Source organism: Sander vitreus, chromosome 8 (genome assembly GCF_031162955.1).
Source record: "Sander vitreus isolate 19-12246 chromosome 8, sanVit1, whole genome shotgun sequence".
Classification (NCBI taxonomy): Eukaryota; Metazoa; Chordata; class Actinopteri; order Perciformes; family Percidae; genus Sander; species Sander vitreus.
Window position 1 is genome coordinate 2,882,272 of NC_135862.1, and position 25,125 is coordinate 2,907,396.

General features: G+C 41.0%; 1 protein-coding gene and 1 long non-coding RNA gene across 2 annotated transcripts; one reads left to right on the top strand and one right to left on the bottom strand.

Moving 5' to 3' along the window:
- Nucleotides 1–311: 311 nt before the first annotated feature.
- On the bottom strand, nt 312–4,648 carry LOC144521791 (uncharacterized). Its single transcript, XR_013502355.1, has 4 exons — nt 3,094–4,648; nt 2,354–2,386; nt 1,114–1,191; nt 312–396 (listed from the first exon to the last, which is right to left on the bottom strand). It is a non-coding gene; the product is annotated as an uncharacterized LOC144521791 (long non-coding RNA).
- A 14,681-nt stretch (nt 4,649–19,329) lies between these two features.
- LOC144521793 (troponin I, fast skeletal muscle-like) lies at nt 19,330–24,422 on the top strand. Its single transcript, XM_078256401.1, has 5 exons — nt 19,330–19,360; nt 20,518–20,646; nt 21,463–21,552; nt 22,773–22,949; nt 24,150–24,422. The coding sequence occupies exons 1-5, from the start codon at nt 19,331–19,333 to the stop codon at nt 24,243–24,245; spliced, it is 522 nt and encodes a 173-aa protein (XP_078112527.1). The 5' UTR covers nt 19,330; the 3' UTR covers nt 24,246–24,422.
- The last annotated feature ends 703 nt before the right edge of the window (nt 24,423–25,125 follow it).

The window sequence follows — 25,125 nt, forward strand, 5'->3', positions numbered from 1 at the left end:
TAAGATAATATATTTGTCCAATTAATAAATTAAAATAAATGTTAGTTGCAAATGTGCCTTATTTCTGTTTTGAAACACCACTTGAACAGTACTGCACAAAGCATCAGAAGAACTGCACCAGACATCAATTAGAACAACATGATATTGCACAATAAAGGTCTTCAAAAGTGAAGCTGCCTTGTAGCACACCTCCGGTTTAATGTGACATTTGTGTAGTACACAAAGTTCTTTACATCCTTCCATGATCTTTGACCCAAGGCTTCCTCCTCTTTTATGCATCGCATGCAGTGTTCTTTACCTGGAACACGGCGTCTGCAATAAACTTTGCCATGTGTTTGTTTACCGCACTCCTCTCTGCTTCACTCCACGGTCTCTTCGCCTTTACTATGGGTGGCACTACAAATGACAGAAAAAGACAATGTAGATTGTGTAACCTTAAATACATACTGTACATCCCAGCGTAGATTCCTTGACTCTGCTCATGCACACCTTGCAGCGGTCACACAAAGCATCTAATCAGAGCTTTGAAGTTAAGTCTAGACTAAGTATTTGGACATGTGTACAATTTTGTTCTTCGGTACATTCAATTTTAAATAGAAAAATGGATAGTACATTAAAATGCTTCTTTCAGGTTTATTTAGAGTAGGCTTACAAGCTGGTACATCAGGGAGCACATATTGTTAATGACTGGAAAATCATTCATATGGTTATGAAACCCCCCCCTTTATGACTGTACAGCAAGTTCAGAATGCTCTCCAGGATGAAAGCGTACACATTTCTTTGTCAATGATCAAGATAAAACGTTATGACCATAACCTGTAGTCTACTGATGTCTATGGGTTGAAGACTTCAGGCAGTCATTGACTGCAAATATTAAATATGAAAATTTGCTAGACTTGATTATCGGTCCAATTACTTTTGGACTTCGAACCTTTGGGCATTATGTTTTAACAGGGCTACGTCTTACACACAGTTCTTTATATTGATGACAACCTATTTAAATAAAGCTGAGACTTAGCACTTTATTTGTGTCGAAGAACAAAAAGTCCAACTGCCCAAATACTTGTGGTCTGGACTGTATATACCTTTTTTGTCCAGTTTTAAAGAACTTACCCATTGCTTCCACTGTCTTTTGACATATTTTCTTCTTCTGTGAGGGCTTCTTCACCAAGCTTTTTCCTGGACTTTGATCTACAACAGTAACAGACAAACAGTGGCACCCATTAGTGAAATCTCAGGTATAATGCATATTCAGGGTTCATGTGTATTTAAATGCTGACAGTAAAACATAACTACCAAAATCTGACAGTTGGCTGCTAGCACTTAAATTTCAAGAGGTCAAAACTGTAAGCAGCAATGTGCACTAGAATATTACATTACATTACTATTATACTATTTGTCCAAATGCAGTTTCATATTCAAGACTTGAGAACATTTTTTAGTATTTGTTTGGAAAAGACAAAAACAGTATGTCACGCATACTGTTTTTGGATGTCAATATGTCAAATGTTAAGTGTGTGTATTAAAATCAGGATTTTCACTCGTGTTGAAAAAAAATGCTTGTCACAGTCAGAAGACGTAAGAAAATATCATGCCAAAACATTAGTTACAAGTGTGCGACTAACTTCCTTCAACCACAGTCAGAAGACAAACCTCACTGAACAACATCAACACTTAAACAATGGGTTTTCAGATCTGTAAATAAGCTACATAAAAATATAATAAGCCTGCTTTTTTTATTTAGTATTAATTCATCTAGCACAGTGCAACAGCTCTGTAATTGAATTCATTTGGCTGTACGAATAAGTGCCATAAAACTATCCCCTCAAATATTACCATACAATTGACTTATGACCTCTATCGTTTAAAACTTGAGCTGAAATTTTCACAAATCCCCACCATAATGTATCTGAACATCTCCAGAGAAGACATGAAATTGATCCTTTCACCTTGCAGTTTTGTGATCCAGTGTTGGTTACTTGGATATTACAGTCATTCATGATGTTGTATATAAGTGGTGATGGGTGCTAAGGTTTTTCCAGAAAATAGTAATACTAGCGTAACTAATAATAGGGCTAAGAATCTTAAGTATATTGCAATTCAATGTGCTACAATTGGATAACAAAACCAGTCTCAGTGCATATTGTGCATATTAACCTAGCGAGTACAGAATGAGCAGCCTAACCCTAACCTATGATTCCAGATGTGAAATCCTGTTTGTATTATCAGTTGTCAGTTTTTTGTCACTTTTCAGTTTAAAAGTCGTCTTTCAACGTTGAATTAAACTACTACCAACTGTTGTGAAGTGAAGAGTCTACATCAGGGTAGAGTAAAGATTTATAAACGCACATACCTGTGTTTTTCTCACAGCCATCAACTTCTGGACCTAAAACCAAAAAGAATATTGAAAACTTTACAAACAAGCCATGAGAGCACAGCTACAGCTACTTTGGCTTCACAATAAAAAAACAGACTGTTAAGCATTAACTGCAGTGTAGTTTCTAAAGTGTAGCTCTCTGCTGTAGTGTCTTAGAACTACATTTGAATGTAAACATTTGAAAACACGAGAGGAAAAACTTATCTTCTATAAAACCGCTGTCACTTTAAGTAGTTCTACAAACTAAGTCTTTGAAAAACAAATCAGACTAGATATAAAAAAAATGCTTGAAACATTTAACAAGTTCTAAATGGAGTTATAAATGTGTCCACTTTCTCATTTTCAGAAAAAGATACAAACTGACTTTAAAACCTTCTAACACTGTTCGGTCATGTCAACATATGGGTTATAACGGCCCACGTATTAAAAATTGTCGGCTTTAAATCGGGCTTGGGCTCATAACTAGTTAAATTTGAGCGATGGGTCGGGCTTGATTTTTGGGCCCAATCTAAGCTCTATAATGGTTAATGTGTGACTGCAATGTTGTTAAAAAAAACTCTGAACTAATATATGTTCACATAGTTATACAAAAAGTCACTGCCTGACGATTAAGTTAGCAGTTACAATTTACAACAACTAGCAACTCCATTCTGCAATAAAAAGTCTAAATTAACTTATGTGTGGAAGCTAAAAAATAAGAGTTGATAAAATCTTACCTGCACAGAAACTGTTTAAAAGTCGTCTTTTCCTTAGTTGAGTCGCTCCAGTCTTTTAAATGCTAGAACCTGCTGTACCTTCTCCTTCAGCTCTGAGATTCAGCTCCACTCTGCAGGTGGGGGGGGAAGGGCAGCTTTCTGTGAGTTCAGGTCACCTGCAGGTCACCTGCTCTATGCAGTGTGTGTGGCAGAAAGCGGGGGACGGCCCCTCCTCCTGATGGGCCATTAATTAAGTGAGCTGCAGCAGAGAAGAGAACCTCACAATATTCTGCTGTTCACCTCTGACTCTCAGGCCTGTTTTACAGGTTGCAGGGTTGGAAATCACACAAGATTCACAACTATCACTACAGTTCTACTGTAGTACTACTGCAAAATAAGAAATGTAACATTAAAGTTTCGCTCTTAAAAGTAAAGTTTAACCATATATATTATTGTATGTATATCAGTGGTTGAAGAAGTACGCAGACCTTTTACTTAAGTAAAATAGTAATATCTCATTGTATAAATAGTAAGTAAAGTATATATCCTACATTCAGAATTTTACCTCAGTAAAAAAAAGTATCAGCACTGAATATGCTTAAAGTCTGAAAAGTATTCACAATGCAACATGGCAAATTTTAGAATAATTATGTTATTGTATTATACTTATTGAAGGATCAATTTGTTCATCTCCATGATGTTTCAACTGGTAAAGGTGGACTTAGTTTTACATACTTTACATGGGGTTTAGCTTAATTGTCCCTTGCCGTAATCTATACTAGTATATCATCATTTATTCAGTGATTATAGTAAATAAAGATTGATCCCTTATAATTGTTGTAGAGTTTAAGCACAAAGTACCGGAACAGTAATTACCTCAAAACTGTACTTAAGTAGAATACATGAGTAAATGTATGGTTATTTTCCATCGCTGAACACAACTGGGCCAAACCTTAGAAGTTTAGTTAAAATGAAATAAGAAGAAGAATAAAGGTTAGTGAAACTGGGTTACCAACTGTGATGCTTTACATACACTACATAAGGATGAATGAACAGCTTGTAGTTTGTATGGCTAACCCATTTTTCATCCTTTTAATTTAAATTTCTCTCTGTTCACTTAGTTTCACTTTTCACCTTATTGGAACTTGAAGATTTTGTCTCCTTTTTAATTTCTCCATATTGAACACATGCTGATCCTCAGTGTTATAGGTTTGAGTTGTTAATTACTTGTGTTAAATTGCTGTTGACGATTAGTATGCAGCAGCAACACAACATATGGTGTTCATTTTTATAGTGTTCTTTATTTCCTTAGCTTTGAACTGAACTGAAATTAATCAGGGTTCATTTGTCCATGGCAAGGATCCTAAGGTCCATTACATGTGCTCACTGATTTACTAGTTAGTAAGCTAATGAAAAGTCAGCTAAAAGCAAAGTAATGTGGATGTAAATTTACTTTGGTGAATTATTGTGTAAGCAGACACTCCCAATAACAAGCTGCAGGTACCATCAGGGTATAATGAGATGCAATGAGGCCAGAGCCTCTACACTAGCTTATGTTAACACTTTACCAGGTGTGTAAAGTGTCCAACGATTAATGTACTAGGCAGAAAGTGGCCAAGCTTTCTGTGAGTGCAGGTCACCTGCAGGTCACCTGCTCTCAGCAGTGTGTGGCACTACTGATTCTCAGGCCTGTTTTACAGGTTGCAGGGTTGGAAATCACACAAGATTCACAACTATCACTACAGTTCTACTGTAGTACTACTGCAAAATAACCAGCAACACTGAATGATTAAGCTGTGGAGGAGGCCCAGTGTCTGCACAGGATGTGAGAGGGAGGCCTGCTAGTCTGCCCCCACTCAGTTAGCTCACCAGGAACACCATACAGGACAGGACACTATAATAATTAACTATATAATTATAATTCTAACTAATAATAATTCTATGTGGAGGCAAACATACCAGCCACTGGCTGTCCAAAGTGATGCCACAATTAACTGTCCAAATACAGGAGCTGCCACTTGCTTCAGTAGCCCCTGACCATCAGACCTATTGAGACGTTGTACTTTACTGTACTGTATCTCTGCCCTGTAGGTGCTGGGAGAAATGAAGCTGCATATTCTTTCAACATGCATTTAAATAGTGTTGACTGATAAATTAATAAAACATTTTTTTAAAACACAGTAGCAATACAATATTGTGCTCACTTTGCTATGTGAGCTCTGTTGTGCTACAGTGCTGTCTCCATGCATTCATAGAATGTGAGCAGGGACAGCCAGAGATGTTCACAAGTCATTTTTTGGAAGTCCAAGTCGAGTCTCAAGTCTTTGAGCTCAAGTCCAAGTCAAGTCTCAAGTCTTTGAGGGCAAGTTCAAGTCTCAAGTCTTTTGCCATGAGTCCAAATCAAGTCTCTGGCCATCTGATCTGTCCCTAACACTATATTGTTAAATCTTATGAATTCAAAGCATGTCCTGTAGCTACCATTCAGACAGTACAGTATCAAAATCAGTTGTGGGATAACTTTATGGGGTCTACTTAACACATCCCTCTAGCCCTCTGACCTGGTGAAATATTAACCTAAGTCTATCACATCAGATACAACTATAAAGATACAATGTGCCTGTTCCCAGCATTAGCACAACACTTTGTGATGGTTAGCTTGTTACCTGTGGTGATATATGCTAAATGTAACGTCTCTTTCACTCAAAAAAAATGTCTAATGTTGAAAAGGAAATCAAGAGAATAGTGGCAGCGCTACACAAGTAACAGAACAACATGCATCTCAGTGTCAGTCCAAATTACGCACAATAAGCAGTTTGAGCTCACTGATGTAATGCCACTTATTTTCTAAGTGTTAGTGAAACTGAGTCCAGCGCGAGGAGACCTGACTCAGAGGAGGAGAGGTTAGTGAGGCCAGCGTCTCCACAGCATTAGCACAACATTTTGTGATGGTTAGCTTGTGACAATATATGCTAAATGTAACGTCTCTTTCACATTAGTGTGTGAGTGACTGACCTATCTGAGTGCCTTTTTGAGATGCATGATGAAGTTCGGCGTTGTTGATCCAGTGCCACACACCTTGCATGTAGCTGTTGGCTTACTGCCACTGTTTCCAAGTTATTGAAAGCAAAACTAATGACAAAAGGTACAACTCCGGGAGGACTTGGTGTCGCCATGTCAATGTATTTTTGTTTTACGTGAGTGCTTGCGCACATAAGGCATAACGCATGCGTTTCGTTGCACATTATGGCAAAGGGCAGGGGACATGAGGCTCGTCATACATTTACCCAACATGTATGCGCCAATAAAAGAAAATAGAAATACATGAATGAATTTAGAGTTAGTTAGTTATGTTTTATTTCTGTGTCATTCCAAACATTTTGTATGGGATTACAAGACACCACAAATTTACTTATTTAACAAACATCTTCCTGTCGCATATAGATTTAAAAGCAATAATTGCATGAAAACATGTTGTTGACGAGTCTCAAAGCTCGAGTCTGAAGTCTTTTGGGTCAAGTTGCAAGTCAAGTCTGAAGTCAGCTGTTTGTGCGACTTAAGTGCGACTCGAGTCCGAGTCTCAGACTCGAGTCCCCATCTCTGGGGACAGCAAACAGTTTGGGGGCAACTGAGGCGAAGGTAGTTATTTTTTGTAAGGATAAATAATATGTCTAGTCTTATACTTTTGTCGCTGTATCCTACAGGAGGGTGCATCATTCATATCTCAAATATTAACTTAAGTTGTGCAAGTGTAGAAGAACAATAGCATATTGAACTATGGAAGAAAATGAGATGTACTTCAACACTTTACTCTGCAGATATAAGGCTGTATACTTTTGAATAAAGCATTACTACCAGATAAATCAGACTAAGAGTCTACAGCAGCTCTATGAGGCTGTGCTATGACAGGTAGAGCAAGGTAACAGCTGTACCTGTACAGATGTTACCTTGCTCTACCTTGCTCTAGTAGTCCCTGGACTAAAGATGAAAAACAGCCTCTTAGCTAACTCTTGTGCATTTATACCAGTGTTTATTAATCACCACTGTTCCTGTTAAATCAATAAATACACATAAGTGCTAACATCAGCATGCTAAAACGCTCACAATGACAAGGCTAACATGCTGATGTTTAGCAGGTTTAATGTTTACGCTCTCTTAGTTTAGCATGTTAGCATGCTAATTAGCACTAACACAGCAGCAAATACAACTGAGACTGATGGGAATGTAATTTTGCAAATACTTTGTCATAAACCAACAAAAGTATTGGATAAATTGAAATCATGAAATGTATGTCATTAGATGAAAAGTCAGATAATTACAACAGTTACTACAATTCATCCTCTATAATCTCTAAACTAGCCCACATTAAGTGGTGTTGGGTTTTGTGATGAAATATTATTTTGCATTTCTTGTTTTTATACCCAGTTTGATTCCCAGTAAGTCAAAGGCCTAAAGAAATGTTAAGACATTCATTTGAAACTAAGTCTGTAGGATTTAATATATTCATGTCAATAGATATTACTATTATTTAAATATGATGGAAATAGTTTAACACAGTTTGCATTCTTTATGCCTCCAGAACATGCATATATCCCAGAATAGTTAAATCAGCAATACAAAAGTCTGTATTAATATTTAGAAAATCAAACAATTCCACTTGAAATAATATACTCTTATTAGATATTACACATGTTGATATAGTTTAACATATATAAATAAAATGTTTTTTATTGATAACCTTGGCAAATAGCCAATACATACAAATTCACTTTAGCCAATCAAATGCTTCTATTTCTTTTATATCTATTGTTTGTTTTTTGTTTGTTACTTACTTTTTTGAATCTGTGGATATATCTACATTGTAACTTGTACTTTAAGTCCCACTTGCTTATTACCTGGTTTACTGTTACATGCAGACAAATCAACAGCAGTGTCATGTATTTTTCGTTTCACTATGGTCATCCTCATGGATCCCTGTGGTCCTAAATTCTTCTAATCCTGGTCCAATCCTAACAGTTACCTTTATTATACATTTCTTACACTGTATTTAATATAATAAAGACTTCTGTTGGACATTGGCCAAATGCAGAGTGGTAAAATAAGGCCTGAAACAAGAGTAATTTAGGTGCAATAAATGCATGTTTGGCAGAGTAGCTGTGGTGCAGTAACTGTGTGAAGCTGAAGGGGCGTCAGTGCCAGAGTGGCTCAGGTGCAGTAACTGTGTGAAGCTGAAGGGGGCGTCAGTGCCAGAGTGGCTCAGGTGCAGTAACTGTGTGAAGCTGAAGGGGGGCGCCTGACTGAAAAAAATGCTCAGATGCAGTACAAGTGTGTGTAAGATAGGGGGGTGACAGAGCAAAAGTGTGTGTATGCAGAAAACGTACACACACCAATTTCTTCTTGCAATTTCTCATTTTACTATTTTTCTGAGGACCTCTCTGAAACTTTGAGAAAAGCATAAAAACAGCCTCTGGAGGCCATTACAGTGAAAATAAAGTGAGGACCGGCCTAAATGTCCTCACTTTGTAAAATAGTCCTCACTCCAAAGGTTAAAAACTCATACTTGGCCTCACAAAGATAGCAATGCAAAACACACACACACACACACTCACTCCTCTCTCTACACACACACACACACACACACACACACACACACACACTCCTCTCTCTCTCACACACACACTCCTCTCTCTCACACACACACACACTCTCCTCTCTCTCACACACACACACACACACACACACACACACACACACACACACACACACACACACACACACACACACACTCTCCTCTCTCTCTCACACACACACACACACACACACTCCTCTCTCACACACACACACACACACACACACACTCTCTCTCTCACACACACACACACACACACACACACACACACACACACACACACACACACACACACACACACACTCCTCTCACACACACACACACACACACACACACACACACACACACACTCCTCTCTCTCACACACACACACACACTCCTCTCTCTCTTCTCTCTGCAGGCCGCCTCCTGTTAACAGCTTCTTAATAGCGTCCACTTAGCGTGTCTTAAATGTCTGCCGTGAAACTCTACTCCCTCCCACCTGCTGTCTCTTCAACTTTCATCACCGTGGCTCCCTTCATCCAGCCTTTTTTACGCAAAACAACGCCGGCAGTGTTCTTATATTCTGTAATATACATAATCTGTTTATCGAGTCTCCATGTTATTGATCTCCACTCTTGTGTTGTCTTTGTTTTTGAATCTCCAGGCTCAGTGGAAACCTTCCTTTTGGGGATCGGAGGGGAATAATGCAATCAGTGAAACAATCTGGAAGGAAGCAGCTATTTATAATGGTCAGATAGTGAGGGGATTTGAGGGTGAGGTGGGGGTCAGATATAATATTTCAGGTGCTGGTGAGCCCATTGGTCTGTGAGGAAAACGACTTCCATAAAGAGAAAGATGGGGTTCCCTTTGCCTTTAGGGAGATGCAATATATACCGACTTATATTGCCAAAACTGAGCTGCTTCTCAAATCTGTCGCTGTGCTCACTTTCCGTCTTCGAACAACTAAAAGGTAAGAAACATTTGCTTTTCTTCTGCTGATTGTTTTTGTGATTCCTAGATAAGCTTTTTGGCCCTGTCTGCATGCAGGTTTCTGGTTGTTTTCTTTGATTTCTTGTTAGTTTTTTTTTTATTTTAGATGTTTGAACTGTCGGTAAAACAAACCAGCTTGTCAGAAACTGTTGCTGTAGGAGGATGAAGATGATGACGTTCACTTGGGAGTATTTTGGATGTTAAAGGGTGACTACCGTTTTTGTCAATGTTTGTTCCTATGTTTTTGTGTCTGCTGACAGACTCAGATTAATATTCAAAGTGTCTGACAACATTATAGAAATGATTTCTAAGGAGGTCGACCTTTCTGTTAAAGAGTAAGATCCTTTTTTTAAACATAAAAACATCTGCGAAAATTACGTTTGCTAAACCCACCAGACTCCATGTAAATAAACACTAATTTTAGTATCGTAAAATACACTTCATTCACAGTCGACAGAAACAAAATTAAACTATGAAAAGCCGTTTTGGGTCGTCTTTCCAGTTTTCCAACCATCACAACTCTAGTTTTGGTTGAAATAAACACATAGTTTACCGATTTATATAATGGAAATATGCTGGCTCTATACACGCTAAAAGTCCTGATTATTTACATGGAGTCTGGTGGAGATATGCTGGCTCTATACACGCTAAAAGTCCTGATTATTTACATGGAGTCTGGTGGAGATATGCTGGCTCTATACACGCTAAAAAGTCCTGATTATTTACATGGAGTCTGGTGGAGATATGCTGGCTCTATACACGCTAAAAGTCTTGATTATTTACATGGAGTCTGGTGGAAATATGCTGGCTCTATACACGCTAAAAGTCCTGATTATTTACATGGAGTCTGGTGGAGATATGCTGGCTCTATACACGCTAAAAGTCCTGATTATTTACATGGAGTCTGGTGGAAATATGCTGGCTCTATACACGCTAAAAGTCCTGATTATTTACATGGAGTCTGGTGGAGATATGCTGGCTCTATACACGCTAAAAGTCCTGATTATTTACATGGAGTCTGGTGGAAATATGCTGGCTCTATACACGCTAAAAGTCCTGATTATTTACATGGAGTCTGGTGGAAATATGCTGGCTCTATACACGCTAAAAGTCCTGATTATTTACATGGAGTCTGGTGGAGATATGCTGGCTCTATACACGCTAAAAGTAGTGATTATTTACATGGAGTCTGTTGGAGTTTGGTGATGGTGATTTCGGGGCTGTTTCATGTTAAACTAAAAGGATCTTCCTCTTTAACTAAAAGGTCTATCTCTGTAGGGATCCTTTCATAATGTTGTCAGACACTTAGAATAATAAACCGCCAGTCAGCGGCAAAACGAGCACTTTTGTGAAGGTAAATACAAGCTGGACAATCATCCTATTAACTTACATTGTAGCTTGTTTCTCTGCTGCTGACTGCAGCGATCTCAGTTAATACTGGACCAACGTCAAAGACTGTTGTTCCCATCAGTCACTCAGACACAAGAACATAGGAACATAGGGTTCAGGTTACCCTTTAATACGGTTCATATGTGGGATGAAGCAGTCAGTGCTGCAGGTTAAGGCTCCATAATTAATCACAATTTTATCGAAATATGGACTATAGTACAGTATCCAAAGCAGGGGGGGGTGTAATATTTGTTCACACCTTCCTGTTGTCAAAATGTCTATATCAGTAATTTGGGTTTCTTTTTAACCGAAAATAACATGGATGGTTCCCTATTTTTGCGGACACGTAGCGTTAATTTCTGAAGACGTGCACAACCTACGCTCCAAAGGAACGCAGGATATGCGTAGCAGCCATCTTACGAACGGGAACGCATAGTTAAAAGGAAGTATATCTGGGCCTTAAGGAGGAACATGGCGCTGTTTTACTTCGTCACATTACTTCCTGCATTGCTCCTGTCATAACTGCTACGGCCCTTATAGGGCGCCGCCACTAGAAACCTAAATGTAGGTTTAAACACTTCTGATTGACAATAGTTTTTACTTTATTCTGTTGGAAATCTTGATCTACTCGGCTGGGGCATAGCACAACATTCTGGGCCCTTTAGAAAGACATTCTCTATGGCACTGGTTCTCACGCTTTTTTAAATAATGTTCCCCCTTTGAACGGTTTCTTGTATGTACCTCCTAACCAGCGTGAATAATGTTTGGTAGAAGAAAAAAAAGTCTCTATAAAGAGGAAGAATACAGCGCTGTCAGCGATAGATTTACTAAACTACAGCCTTGGACCTGGAGAACATTTAGATGATGATGGAAAAAGGAGACAAAAAGATGGTAGAAAGAAAGAAGGAAGGCAAGAATAGGAACAACAGTCTTTGACGTTGGTCCAGTATTAACTGAGATCGCTGCAGAAAAACAAGCTACAATGTAAGTTAATGAGGCAATTGTCCAGCTTGTATTTATAGGTCAAACACAGTAAGTGAGAAAGAAGGAAGGCAACACTAGGGCGACAAAAGAGACAAAAGATTTAAATAAGCGACAAACAAAAACTTGACAAAAGAGACAAAAACTTCGAAGAAAAAAGAGACAGTGAAAAAAGTCAGGAAGAACGGCAAGAACAGGTCAAAACAAACGACAAAACCTTCAAAAAAAGGCGACAAACTTCACAAACAGAGACAAAAACTTTGAAAAAAGAGACACACTTGGAGAAAAAAGAGACAGTAGAAGTAACTACAGCCTTGGAACTGAAAAATAATAATAATAATAATAATAATAATAATAATAATAATAAGTGTATTTGATATAGCACCTTTTACAGACAAAGTCACGAAGTGGTTTACATGATAAACATTTATAAAAATACAGTACAATCCAATAGAAAATAAACGAGGGGAAAAAGAAAATAATTATTGAAATAAACGATTAAAACCTAAAACCCAAAGAAAAACATTTTGCAAAAAATGTCACGTACCCCCTGCAGTCCTCCAGAGTACCCCTAGGGGGACGCGTACACCCTGCAGTCCTCCAGAGTACCCCTAGGGGGACACGTACCCCCTGCAGTCCTCCAGAGTACCCCTAGGGGGACGCGTACCCCCTGCAGTCCTCCAGAGTACCCCTAGGGGGACACATACCCCCTGCAGTCCTCCAAAGTACCGCTAGGGGGACACATACCCCCTGCAGTCCTCCAGAGTACCCCTAGGGGGACACGTACCACCATTTGAGAAACACTGCTCTGTGGGCCCCTTTTGACGAACACAGATATTCATTCTGGCATCTTTTTGGACCCACCTCACATGAGGACCCCGGGTACTCAGTCCCATGACCCCCCCCCCAGTGCAACACCCCTGCCACTCAGAGTTGTTAGAGAAACATTAGATCCATCTCACAATTGGCAGATTGTAACGGAAAATACTATTATGTTTTTTACAAATTCTCAATGTCTTAGCGGAAAATTCCTTGTTGTGACATCTTTTAGACGTTTTTGGCTCTCCTCTCCTCTCTTGTGGGGTCCCACAGGGCTCAGTTTTAGGCCCTCTTCTTTTCTCTCTTTATTTGCTCCCCCTTTGGCTCCCAGCTCAGTCTCGTGGCAGTTCGTGCAATGGTCTCGTTATTGAATCTATTGATTAGTGTACAGAACACGTTCATGTCGTTATTTTCGTGTGGTGGGCACGGATTTTAAAGTAATGTATTTCAATGGGAAGCATATTTCGTGATCACAGAACGATTACAGTAGCGAGTAGTATTGAGAAGAAGAAAATCCACGCAGGGAGGTTGGTCGGGGGGGTGGATGGGTCAAACAACACAAGACTTTCACCCCGGAGACCGGGGATCGCGTCCAGCGTGTTGCAGTTCCTTTCTCTGTTCTTCTCTTCCTAACCTCAACCGTCCCGTTGTTGTGGCCGGCGTGTGACGTTTCTTGTCCCCGTTGTGACGTTTCTTGTCCCCGTTGTGGCGTTTCATGTCCCCGTTGTGGCGTTTTTTGTCCTCGTTGTGGCGTTTCTTGTCCCCGTTGTGGCGTTTCATGTCCCCGTTGTGGCGTTTTATTTCCCCGTTGTGGCGTTTCATTTCCCCGTTGTGGCGTTTCATGTCCCCGTTGTGGCGTTTCATGTCCCCGTTGTGGCGTTTTATTTCCCCGTTGTGGCGTTTCATGCCCCCGTTGTGGCGTTTCATGTCCCCGTTGTGGTGTTTCATGTCCCCGTTGTGGCGTTTTATTTCCCCATTGTGGCGTTTCATGTCCCCGTTGTGGCGTTTCTTGTCCTCGTTGTGGCGTTTTTTGTCCTCGTTGTGGCGTTTCATGTCCCCGTTGTGGTGTTTCATGTCCCCGTTGTGGCGTTTCTTGTCCCCGTTGTGGTGTTTCATGTCCCCGTTGTGGCGTTTCATGTCCCCGTTGTGGCGTTTCATGTCCCCGTTGAGGCGTTTTATTTCCCCGTTGTGGCGTTTCATGTCCCCGTTCATGTGTCATGGCAGTTCGTGAAATGGTCACGTTCGAAACTCATGACCTGTACACGAAATAAACAAGAAAATCGTGACCTGTACACGAATCAATAAATCTAAATAACTTGACCATTTCACGAACTTGCGTGAGGCCGTGTTGTGGAAGAAGCATGGCATGTCCTTCCACTGTCATGCAGACGATAGCCAGATCTACGTGCCAAAGGAATGACACTGTCGGACCACTACTAAAGGCCTGGATGATGACATAAAGGCCTGGATGACATAAAGGCCTGGATGGCATAAAGGCCTGGATGACATAAAGGCCTGGATGACATAAAGGCCTGGATGACATAAAGGCCTGGATGGCTTCAATGTTCAATCCAACGATGGTTTTAATGAGAGGAAAACAGAAGTGATGGTTTTTGCTGGTACTAGGCCTGCACGATTAATCGTTATAAAATCGCGATCTCGATTCACCCTTTTCACGATTTAATTGTTAAAGAACTGATTTTTTTGTTAGATTTTTAAAAACCAATATTTTTTTTTTTTTATGACTTTGATTCTCATTTAATTTTACGAGCCGACTGCATCACAAACGCTGCTACTTTCTTCTGTGAGTTTTAAACGTTGACTGTATAAAAAAGGTTTTAAAGTGCCCATATTATGAAAAAAACACTTTTTCTGGGATTTGGGGAGTTATTTTGGGTCTCTGGTGCTTCCACACACATACACACTTTGAAAAAAACCCTCCATGCTGTTCTGAGTGAGATCCGGTTTCTGAATGTGTCCTGCCTTCAGTCTCCGGGTGAGCTGTTCAAAATCGGCACGGCTTGTGACGTCACAAGCCGAAACGAGCTGGCTAACCGCAACCGTTAGCTCGTAGCGTTAGCATGCTAACGCTAATGCTAACGCTAGCATGCTACCTCGTTCTCAATAGCAAAGCACTGCTACAACACACACAAGTTCACCATAATCTACAAAAGAACTACTTCCATGTGCGCCCTCATTTAGAAGAAGTCTCCCAGCTAATCCTGCCTTGTAACTGACTGAAGGTGGAGAAACAGCCTCTTTTACTGTCTATGGAGCTAGCTAGCTGACATGATCTACATCTGAGCTACTGAGCATGTGCAATCAAAGATAGTACACAGGAAGAAGAAGAAAAGAGGTCTCACTCTGTAGCTAAAACAGAGACCAGCTGAAAAGAGGATCTGCAGCAGTGAGAGAGAGCTGTGCAGTACAACAAAAATATGTTTTTTGAAAATTAAACCATGTAAACCTATTCTGGTACAACCTTAAAATACAATTATTAAGCTGAAAATGAGCATAATATGGGCGCTTTAAAGCACTACCCAAGCGCTGCAATGCTCTCCCTTCTCTTCACTGAAGCCTCTGTGTTTACAGGTTCGTGGTGATGCTCAATGCGCTATAGGTGCCAAAATACATCTATGTTTGGTACTGCCGATATGTTTTGTTTTGTCATTTTTCACGTGTGCAATAAACATTACACTTCGTGAGAAAGAAATCGTGGCAGAGAATCATGATATCAATTCTAAGCTAAAACATCGTGATTCATATTTTCCCCCCGAATCGTGCAGGCCTAGCTGGTACCAATGGGAACCCCCCTGTTGATTTGGGTTCCTTGGCCCAATACATCAAGCCAACCATCACTAACTTAGGGGTGAAAATGGATCCTGAGCTTAAGCTCGACACTCCGATTAGGGCAGTTGTTAAATCGAGCTTTTTCCAATTGAGACAGCTGGCCAAAATAAATCTTTTTGAGACAGTAATCCACACCTTTGTCACCACTAGGCTGGATTACTGTAATGCCCTGTATGTGGTGCAAAACGCTGCTGCGCGTCCTTTTAACTGGAACATGTAAACAGGAGCACGTTTCCTCCATTTTAGCATCACTCCTTCAATGGCCTTGCCCCACTCTACATCTCTGAGGTGCTACACCCGTATACACCAAACCGTTCTCTCAGGTCAGCTGATCAGCTGCTCCTGAGTGTCTCCAAAAACAAAGTGTAAGCTCAACGGGGATGTTGCAGCTCTTAAACTGTGGAACGATCTTCCTCTGGCCATCAGACAGGCATCTTCACTGTCTGTTTTTAAATCCCCTCTTAAAACCCGCCTCCTCTCCTTGGCCTTTGACCCCAAACTTGGTTTATAAAATAACAAATAAAACCCCCTGTTTTATTTGTATTCTGTTTGTATTTAATGACTCTGTGAGTTATGTATTTTACAACACGGTCTCACGGTAGTTCGTGAAATGGTCACGCTTTTTTTAATTTATTGATTTGCAGAGTGTACGCTCAAGTCGGCGTCGCCTCTGTGTTTTGAGGCATTTTTTTGGACCATCAGTCCGACTGCCTTTTCTGCCGACGGTCGGCCGTCTGGTTGGTGTGTAACAGCTCTTAAAGTGTTCTATAAATAAAGTCTGATTGATTGAAAGATTAGAGAACCTTTTAGTTGTCTGTTTTCTCCTTTTGGACGCAGTGGTAGTTGGTTTCTATTTTCAGAGGAGACGTCTTAGAGATGTTTGTACCAACACAGGAGGTATCGGGTGTTTCCTGATAATCTACCAGAAGAAAGACCTTTCATTAAAGGGATGCCCGTGGGGGGGGACAACTGGACCCCAGATCCTTGTCCTAATTTAGACTTGAGGGTTTTCCTCTGCTGATGTTCCCAGTAGGTGTCCCGTGTCCTCTAAGTGGAGTTATTATTATTTCTGAAAGACGGACAGAAGCATTTCTCCTCAGCCTGAACTTTCACCTTTCTATTTTCTCCTATTTGTGTCAGCTACCTACCATTCTTAACCCCCTGAGGACAAAAGACGCACTGGCGAGTCCAAGCGATGTTTGACAACACTCGATATTACAAAATGTCATTTAAGACATTTATTCATTATTTTATTCATATATTACGCTACTTTTGTGAACCCAAGACTTGTGTAAACTCATTTCAAACACCAAAACAATTGAGTGTAGGTTTGTTTTGGCAAGAGATTTGAGAAATATTTCCGCTTTAGGGCCAGATTATCTCTTTATACATTGATCTGGAACGATTTTTGGCGTCACTATACAGAAAGCTGAGTTTGTAATGAACGTTTTGATATGAAACACACGGGGATCAGGTATATGCAAAAACCCTGAAAAGCTATTGTTAGCAATACCAGTTGATAACAACGCATTACGCTGTTTTTTGTGCATGCAAACAGCGGAACAACATGTCCACAGATAGAAGTTGGACATGCCTGTGTGAACGCCTGATTTAGTGACACAAATAAGACAGAAGTGCTTATAACTTCATGTTACTGCTGCTTTTCACAACTGTTGATACAAGGGGCAGCCATGTTGGATTTTGAACTCTGGCTACTGCGAGGTTGTACGAGTTCCGAGCTCGTAAATCCGAGGTCAGGCGGCGTGTTTACGACTTTGACCTCGTTAGAACCGAGTTCCTAGGTAAACAGAACGCAGCATCACTCCGACGTTTGGACAGTGGCTGTCAGCGACGAAAAAAGCGTCCTTCAGCGTGTTTGTAGAACGTACCGGGGAGAGCAGCAGCTACACGGGGTTTAGTGAGTAGTATGTAAGGGGGAAATACCACGTAGGGAGGTTGGTCGGAGGGGAGGATGGGTCAAACACAGGACTTTCACCCAGGAGACCGGGGATCGTCTCCCACGTGGCACCTTTCCTAAAGTCACTTTCTTCTTTAACCGGAAACGTAAGCCCACCCACGACCTTTTCCTTAAAGTGCCCATATTATGAAAGAAATCCCTTTTTCTGGGATTTGGGGAGTTATTTTGTGTCTCTGGTGCTTCCACACGCATACAAAAACCCTCCATGCTGTTCTGAGTGAGATACGGTTTCTGAATGTGTCCTGCCTTCAGTCTCCGGGTGAGCTGGTCAACATCTGCACAGCTTTCTACGTCACTAGCTGAGACGAGGGGGCTAGGGGGCTAACCGTTAGCATGCTAGCTCGTTCTCAATGGCAAAACACTGCTACAACACACACTAGTTCACCCTAATCTCCAAAAGAACTACTTCCATGTCCCTGTTCTGCAGGTATTCACACAAAGGTGGAAGTGTTCCCTCGTTTAGAAGAAGTCTCCCAGCTAATCCTGCCTTGTACTACTGAAGTTGGAGAAACAGCTAGCTAGCTGATGTAGTCCTTACCTAGCGACTGAGCATGTAGTCCTTACCTAGCTACTGAGCATGTAGTCCTTACCTAGCTACTGAGCATGTAGTCCTTACCTAGCTACTGAGCACGTAGTCATTACATAGCTACTGAGCACGTAGTCCTTACCTAGCTACTGAGCATGTAGTCCTTACCTAGCTACTGAGCATGTAGTCCTTACCTAGCTACTGAGCATGTAGTTCTTACCTAGCTACTGAGCGTGTAGTCCTTACCTAGCTACTGAGCATGTAGTCCTTACCTAGCTACTGAGCATGTAGTCCTTACCTAGCTACTGAGCATGTAGTCCTTACCTAGCTACTGAGCACGTAGTCATTACATAGCTACTGAGCACGTAGTCCTTACCTAGCTACTGAGCACGTAGTCCTTACCTAGCTACTGAGCGTGTAGTCCTTACCTAGCTACTGAGCATGTGCAACTGCCAACAAAGATGTTCCAGCAGTGAGAGGTCTCACTCTGTAGCTAAAAACAGTCAACGTCAATAAAATCGACAAAGGCTCCTGACCAAGCGTCCGTGTGTTACGAGATGGGAGTGAGAATCTGTTGGACCTCAGAGGGTTAATTACTTTCCTGTTTTTTCTGAGATACTTTTCTGGAACTTTGATTCTATTTTAAAATGGAAAATTATGTGTTTTTTTGCAGACTTTGAAGCCAAACAAACGCCAAGATGTCAGAGTGAGTAATCCCTTATTTTAGTCATCTATATGTTCACGTGTGTCTTTGTTTTGGACCAAAAAAACACTGAAGTTAAACTTCAAAAGGTCAAACCTTTCAAGTAGATTATCTTACTTTAAACATTTTCAAACAGGACTTCATATCGTAGAAGTGTTACAGAAACATTTGTGCAAATATTTGCACTGGAAGAAAGAAATGTGCATCCCATTTGTCCTTATTACTGAGTCCTAAAACCTTCATGCATTTCTTTTTTTGTAAAATAAGTCAACTTTCAACAGTTTCCAATAAAGATGATCTGATTTCAGGTCCTTTTTCTAGAATCAAGTCACTATTTCTCTATTCATGAATATAAAATATTTATTGTTTTTAGCCGTTATAACAAACCTTTTCTCAAATCCCTCCAGGAAAAAGATGTCATCGAGTCGCAAGCATCATCTGAAGGTAAAAGATTCCTTTACGTCTTCGACGGTGTTGTGATATAAAGCTATTGCTCAACAATGTTCACAGAAGCCGTTAAAAATCTCTTTGCAGTCACACTTCTTAGTCACAAGAAGAGAGAGACGTAGCAGCAAGAGGCGTCTCCCTCTTTCTGCTACAGGTTAACAGTGTTGGGAAGGATACTTTCCAAACGTATTCCGAATACAGAATACATGCCCAAAAATGTAATTTGTAACGTATTCCGTTACGTTACTCAATCTGAGTAACGTAACGGAATACTTGGATTACTTCCACATTGAACTGCATGTTATCAGTAGGAAAGCGGCCATCACATCCAGCTTACTGAACAGCCCTATTCTGGTGTGTTCTTCTGGTCCAACTGGCTGAATGTGTACCTGAAGAAGCAGATAGATTGTTGTATTTGTAGTCCTGAACTGCAAACTACAAAAATCTAACTGCAGTCTAAGCTACCACGAGCTAATCTTAGCTAACGTTAGCTAGCATGTCAAACGGGGCGAGTCTTTCAACGGCTCTGGGGCTAGTTAATCAGCATGTAGGAGAATGTAAAGTCACACGTCAGCTATAAAACAGCAAGGTGAGCAGTAACACTACAGCAGACGACTACGCTTGGCTAAAAATAACTTACTTTAAGATGCTTCTTCAGGTTGGAGGTGGAGGAATCTGGACGCGGAAAGGAGGCTGGTTGCTGGCGAGCAGAGGCTGCACTGCAGTGCCCCGTTATATTTCCTTCTCCCTGTTCGTTCTTTAATGTGAAATGTTGTTTGAATTTCCCAGATATAAACTCATTCCTGCCCTGGCTCTGTTGTTCCATCTCTACCTCTATCAGTGATCACGCAGATAGCTCATTTCTTCGTTTTCATGTTGGGGCTTCTGGGAAATGCATGCAGTTGCCTTAATTTATTCAGAGAGTGAATAAACCCGTGAAACAGAGAAGTATCGTCACGTAATCCATTGATTTCAACTATGTAACTGTATTCTAAATACCAACTATTTAAATTGTAACTGTAACGGAGTACAGTTACTCATCATTTGTATTCTGAATACGTAACGCCGGTACATGTACTCCGTTACTCCCCAACACTGAGAGTTAACTACAAATGTGCGCGACTATCTGATGTTCTGTGTCTGTTGTCCGGCAGAGTTTGATGCTGTCCATCGCCAAAGGTTTGCTGGAGGAAGAGGAGAGGGAGCGAGAGGAGGAGAGGGAGCGGTACATGGAGGAGAACTGTCCTCCCGTGTCCATGCCCAGGAGCATGCAGGAGCTGCAGGTACGTCCACATGCACAGGGTTTCCGCAGGGGCTTAACCCTTCACCCTTAACCCCCGTCGACCAGGAAACTTTCTGTTTTTCTGGGTCAAAGTTTTTTTTCAACGTTTTGGTCATCTTTTTTTCGACGCCTTTGTCACTTTTTACTGATGTTTTTGTCACTTTTTTCGTCGTTTTTGTCACTTTTCTCTGTGTTTTTGAAGCTTTTCACAATGTTTTTGTCACTTTTTCAGTGTTTTTGTCACTTTTCTCTGTGTTTTTGAAGCTTTTCACAACGTTTTTGTCACTTTTTTCGTTGTTTTTGTCACTTGCATCTGTTTTTGAAGCTTTCCTGACGTTTTTGTCACTTTTTACTGATGTTTTTGTCACTTTCATCTGTTTTTGAAGCTTTCCTGACATTTTTGTCACTTTTTACTGATGTTTTTGTCAATTTTTTCGTCGTTTTTGTCACTTTTCTCGGTGTTTTTGAAGCTTTTCACAACGTTTTTGTCACTTTTTTTCAGTGTTTTTGTCACTTTTCTCTGTGTTTTTGAAGCTTTCCTGACGTTTTTGTCACTTTTTTCCAATTTTTTTGTCTTTTCTGCGCTTTTGGACTTTTTTTCCCCACGATTTTGAATCACCCAAATTCAAAGAAAGTAGTGAACTGGTCATTCATTTTACTTGTGAAGAGCGTTGTAGGGAACCATCCACGTTATTTATTTTTGACAATTTGGTTGAAAGAAACCCCAAATTTTTGGAAAATGGGTCAGATTTGAGCCGAGGACAACAGCATCTTTGGTCCACAGTGAGATATTTAGTCTGTTGATGTTTGTGTTCAGGAGCTGTGCAGACAGATCCACCACAAGATCGAAGTGATCGACGAGGAGCGATACGACCTGGATCTGAAAGTCAATAAAAGCAACAAGGAGGTAGATAAAAAGTCATGCTGTACTCCCAAACATTGTTCAAACTCACGTAACTTTATTTTACAAACTAGCGGAGGTTCCAGCGTCCAAAAGATTGGGATTTGTCAATAAAATGATTAGGGCTGTCCACGACTAGAGAAGATCTTGGTCGACTTACACTCGACAGATCTCTAAAACTGAGTTTCTCCACAAAGAATCGTGCAGAAGCAATCTTGTGTTTACCAAAAGATTTTCTTGGAAATTAATCATTTAGTATGAAAAAAAGTATAAAAAATGACTAACTGACTAAATCTTAGTCAACTTAGACCAAAACAAGAGAGGGCTGAAGAAGGTTGCTGGCCTGGATGCCAGCCGAACTTAGCCCCGCCCACAACATTTGAGGTCGGGAAGTTGGGTCTGGACTGGGGAGGAAGGAGCGCGTTTATCATACCTAGTTTAATAACTCTGGATTTGGCTACTAGTGAATGTTAAACATGTTAAAAACGTGACGTTTTAAACAACGACCCTTTAAGTGTTCGGGCTGGTAAGTTGATGTACCCCAAAAAATCCGCTGAAATATAAAAGTTTCCTTCGCCATGCAAAGTCTATTGGGCCAGAGGGGTGCAGTTCCACCGTTGGCCACTAAGCCCATGTTTGCTTTAAAGGCCCAGACACACCAACCAGACGGCCGACCCTCGGCAGAAGAGGCAGTTGGGCTGATCAGTCTCCCCCGAGTTGGTCTAAAAAGTGTCTCTGAACACACCGAAGAGACGAGACGTAATACGTCTCCATAACAGCAGGTGGCGCTAATCTGTATTGTCGCCCAAAAATGAAAACCGGCAGCTGATTGGACGAACGCGTCACGTGGGTCTGGTTTCTCCGGAAAGTCAAAGACAGACTGTCATGGCGGCTCGTTGAGAATACGATCTCATATTGGACTAAAATAGTTCACCGAAACGTGTTTCTGAAAACATTTGAAGACAGAAATAGGCCGTACAGTTGCTGAATCTGTCTTCATTTCAGATCAACAAACGTCAGTTTAAAAAGATTTTGAGAGACTCTAGTCATGCACATCCCGTCGTAGAGTAGATGACGACCTAGGCCGTTTAAAAACTGCATTGAGATTCATTTTTTATCTCAACCGGTTGTAATCTTCACACGTTTATATTGATTTTTAACCGATTCACATGCATTGTTACATCCCTACATCCATCGTGGCCTCTGCTCCGTCCCCCACGTTCCAGATTGACGACCTGAAGATCAAAGTTCAGGACCTGATGGGCAAGTTCAAGAAGCCCGTGTTGAGGAAAGTGCGAATGTCGGCCGACGCCATGCTGAAGGCTCTGCTGGGCTCCAAACACACGGTCAACATGGACCTCAGGGCCAACCTGAAGCAGGTCAAGAAGGAGGTCAAAGAGGAGGTGAGGAAGCGGCCGCGTTTTATAAACCCGTTTGTTTTGGGAGGGACGCACCTTTCCATGTTAGGAGTTAGATAGTCTTGCATTGCCAGACCTTCCTCCACAGCGCTGCGGAGGAGGGTCTGGCTAGTCCACAAAGCACAAAAACGTGCTCTGATTTATTGGCATTTCTTTCACCCTTGTGTGTTGTTTGGGTCTGTGGGACCCGTTTTCAATGTTTGCTAAAAGAAAAAGTATGCTATTTATTATTTCTTCTAACTCAAACTCATTGGCTTTAGCTCATTTTCTGTGAAGAACATAAAAAATAAGGAAACATGGAGGACCACACGTATTCAAAATCCCAATTTCAGGAACAGGAGTCTTCTTTTTCTTCGCCCAGAAAAAGAAAAAGGAGATTGAAAAGATTGACCGGCTTTTTGAAGCGTGAAGGCTACCGTAGCTGTAATATGTACTTTGAACTGCGTGGAGCGAGAGAGTTGATTGCGATATATGATCTCAACGCTAGATTTGACCTAAGACTAAAAGACTTAAGACTAGACTAAGACTAAAAGATTTCAGATGACTAAAATAAGACTAAAACTAAATGGTGTGTTATTCAAAAGATTAAACTAAATCAGAATTTGCTGTCAAAATTAACACTGGACCTTCGTTACTTCATACAGTCTGGATTTAGTCTTTATTTTTTTATACTTTTATAACACACACACACACACACACACACACACACACACACACACACACAATAACTTAACTTAAAACTAGTGCTGTCAAACGATTAAAATATTTAATCGCATTAATGTCGTAGTTAACTCGCAATTAATTGCCATCAGCTGTGTGCTTGGCCATCAGCTTTGTGCTTGGCCATCAGCTGTGTGCTTGGCCATCAGCCGTGTTCTTGGCCATCAGCTGTGTGCTTGGCCATCAGCCGTGTTCTTGACCATCAGCTGTGTTCTTGGCCATCAGCTTTGTGCTTGGCTAACGTTCGTGAACGCCCCAACAAAACTCATCTCCGTGATGCTAAATATGTCTTTTAGCTGTGTAAATATCATCCGTTCACTACACATTCAAACGAGGCCACGCCCCTTTAGGAGACAGGAAGTGTGGACCGGTTCATACCATTGGCGCTTCTTGAAATGCTCTATCTTTAGTATAGAGGATCTCTGATGAAAACCTCCTGATGTTTGGTTGTCTTTGGCGTTTCAGGATAAGGAACTGCGAGACGTCGTGGACTGGCGTAAAAACATCGAAGACAAATCTGGCATGGACGGGAGGAAGAAGATGTTTGAGGGCGAGGCTTGAATCAGTGTCTCATCTGCTCTTAACAAAGCTGCGGTATTTGTATTGACTGCTTTTATCAGATGAACATTTAGATACACTCATACATTAAATATTAATAAACTACCTTGTGAGCTGCAGACACTTCGACCCAATAAACAAACTGAAGGAGACGTTTCGTAGTGCTTACTTGGGTTTTTCACAGAAATAACAGAAAATACATTGAACAAAATTATAAACGCAACACTTTTGTTTTTGTCCCCATTTTTCATGAGCTGGACTCAAAGATCTAAGACTTTTTCTATGTACACTAAAGGCTTATTTCTCTCAAATATTGTTCACAAATCTGTCTAAATCTGTGTCAGTGAGCACTGTCGAGATAATCCATCCACCTCACAGGTGTGGTATGTCAAGATGCTGATTGGACAGCAGGATTATTGCACAGGTGTTCCTTAGGCTGGACACAATGAAAGGCCACTCTAAAATGTGCAGTTTTACTGTATTAGTGGGGTCCGAAAACCAGTCAGCATCTGGTGTTAGGCTTCATCCGTGAAGAGAACACCTCTCCAAAGTGCCGGACACCATCGCATGTGAGCAATTGCCCACTCAAGACGGAAGGTAGCTACATAAGAGTGACATGACACTGTCATGAACGTGTCATAAACGTTATGGGCGCTGCGAGGGCAAGGGCACAAGGGGACCACTGGTGTGAAGGGTTAGCTTTCATGTGTCATGACAGTGTCATGTCACTCTTATGTAGATACCTTCCAGTAAAGGCCGTTTTATGCTTCTGCGTCGAATCGACAGCGTACCCCTGCAGACCCGTCTGCGTCTACGCCGGACCCTACGCCATAGCCTGACCTGCACCTCTCGAAAAAATGTGACTACACGTCGCATTTCCCCC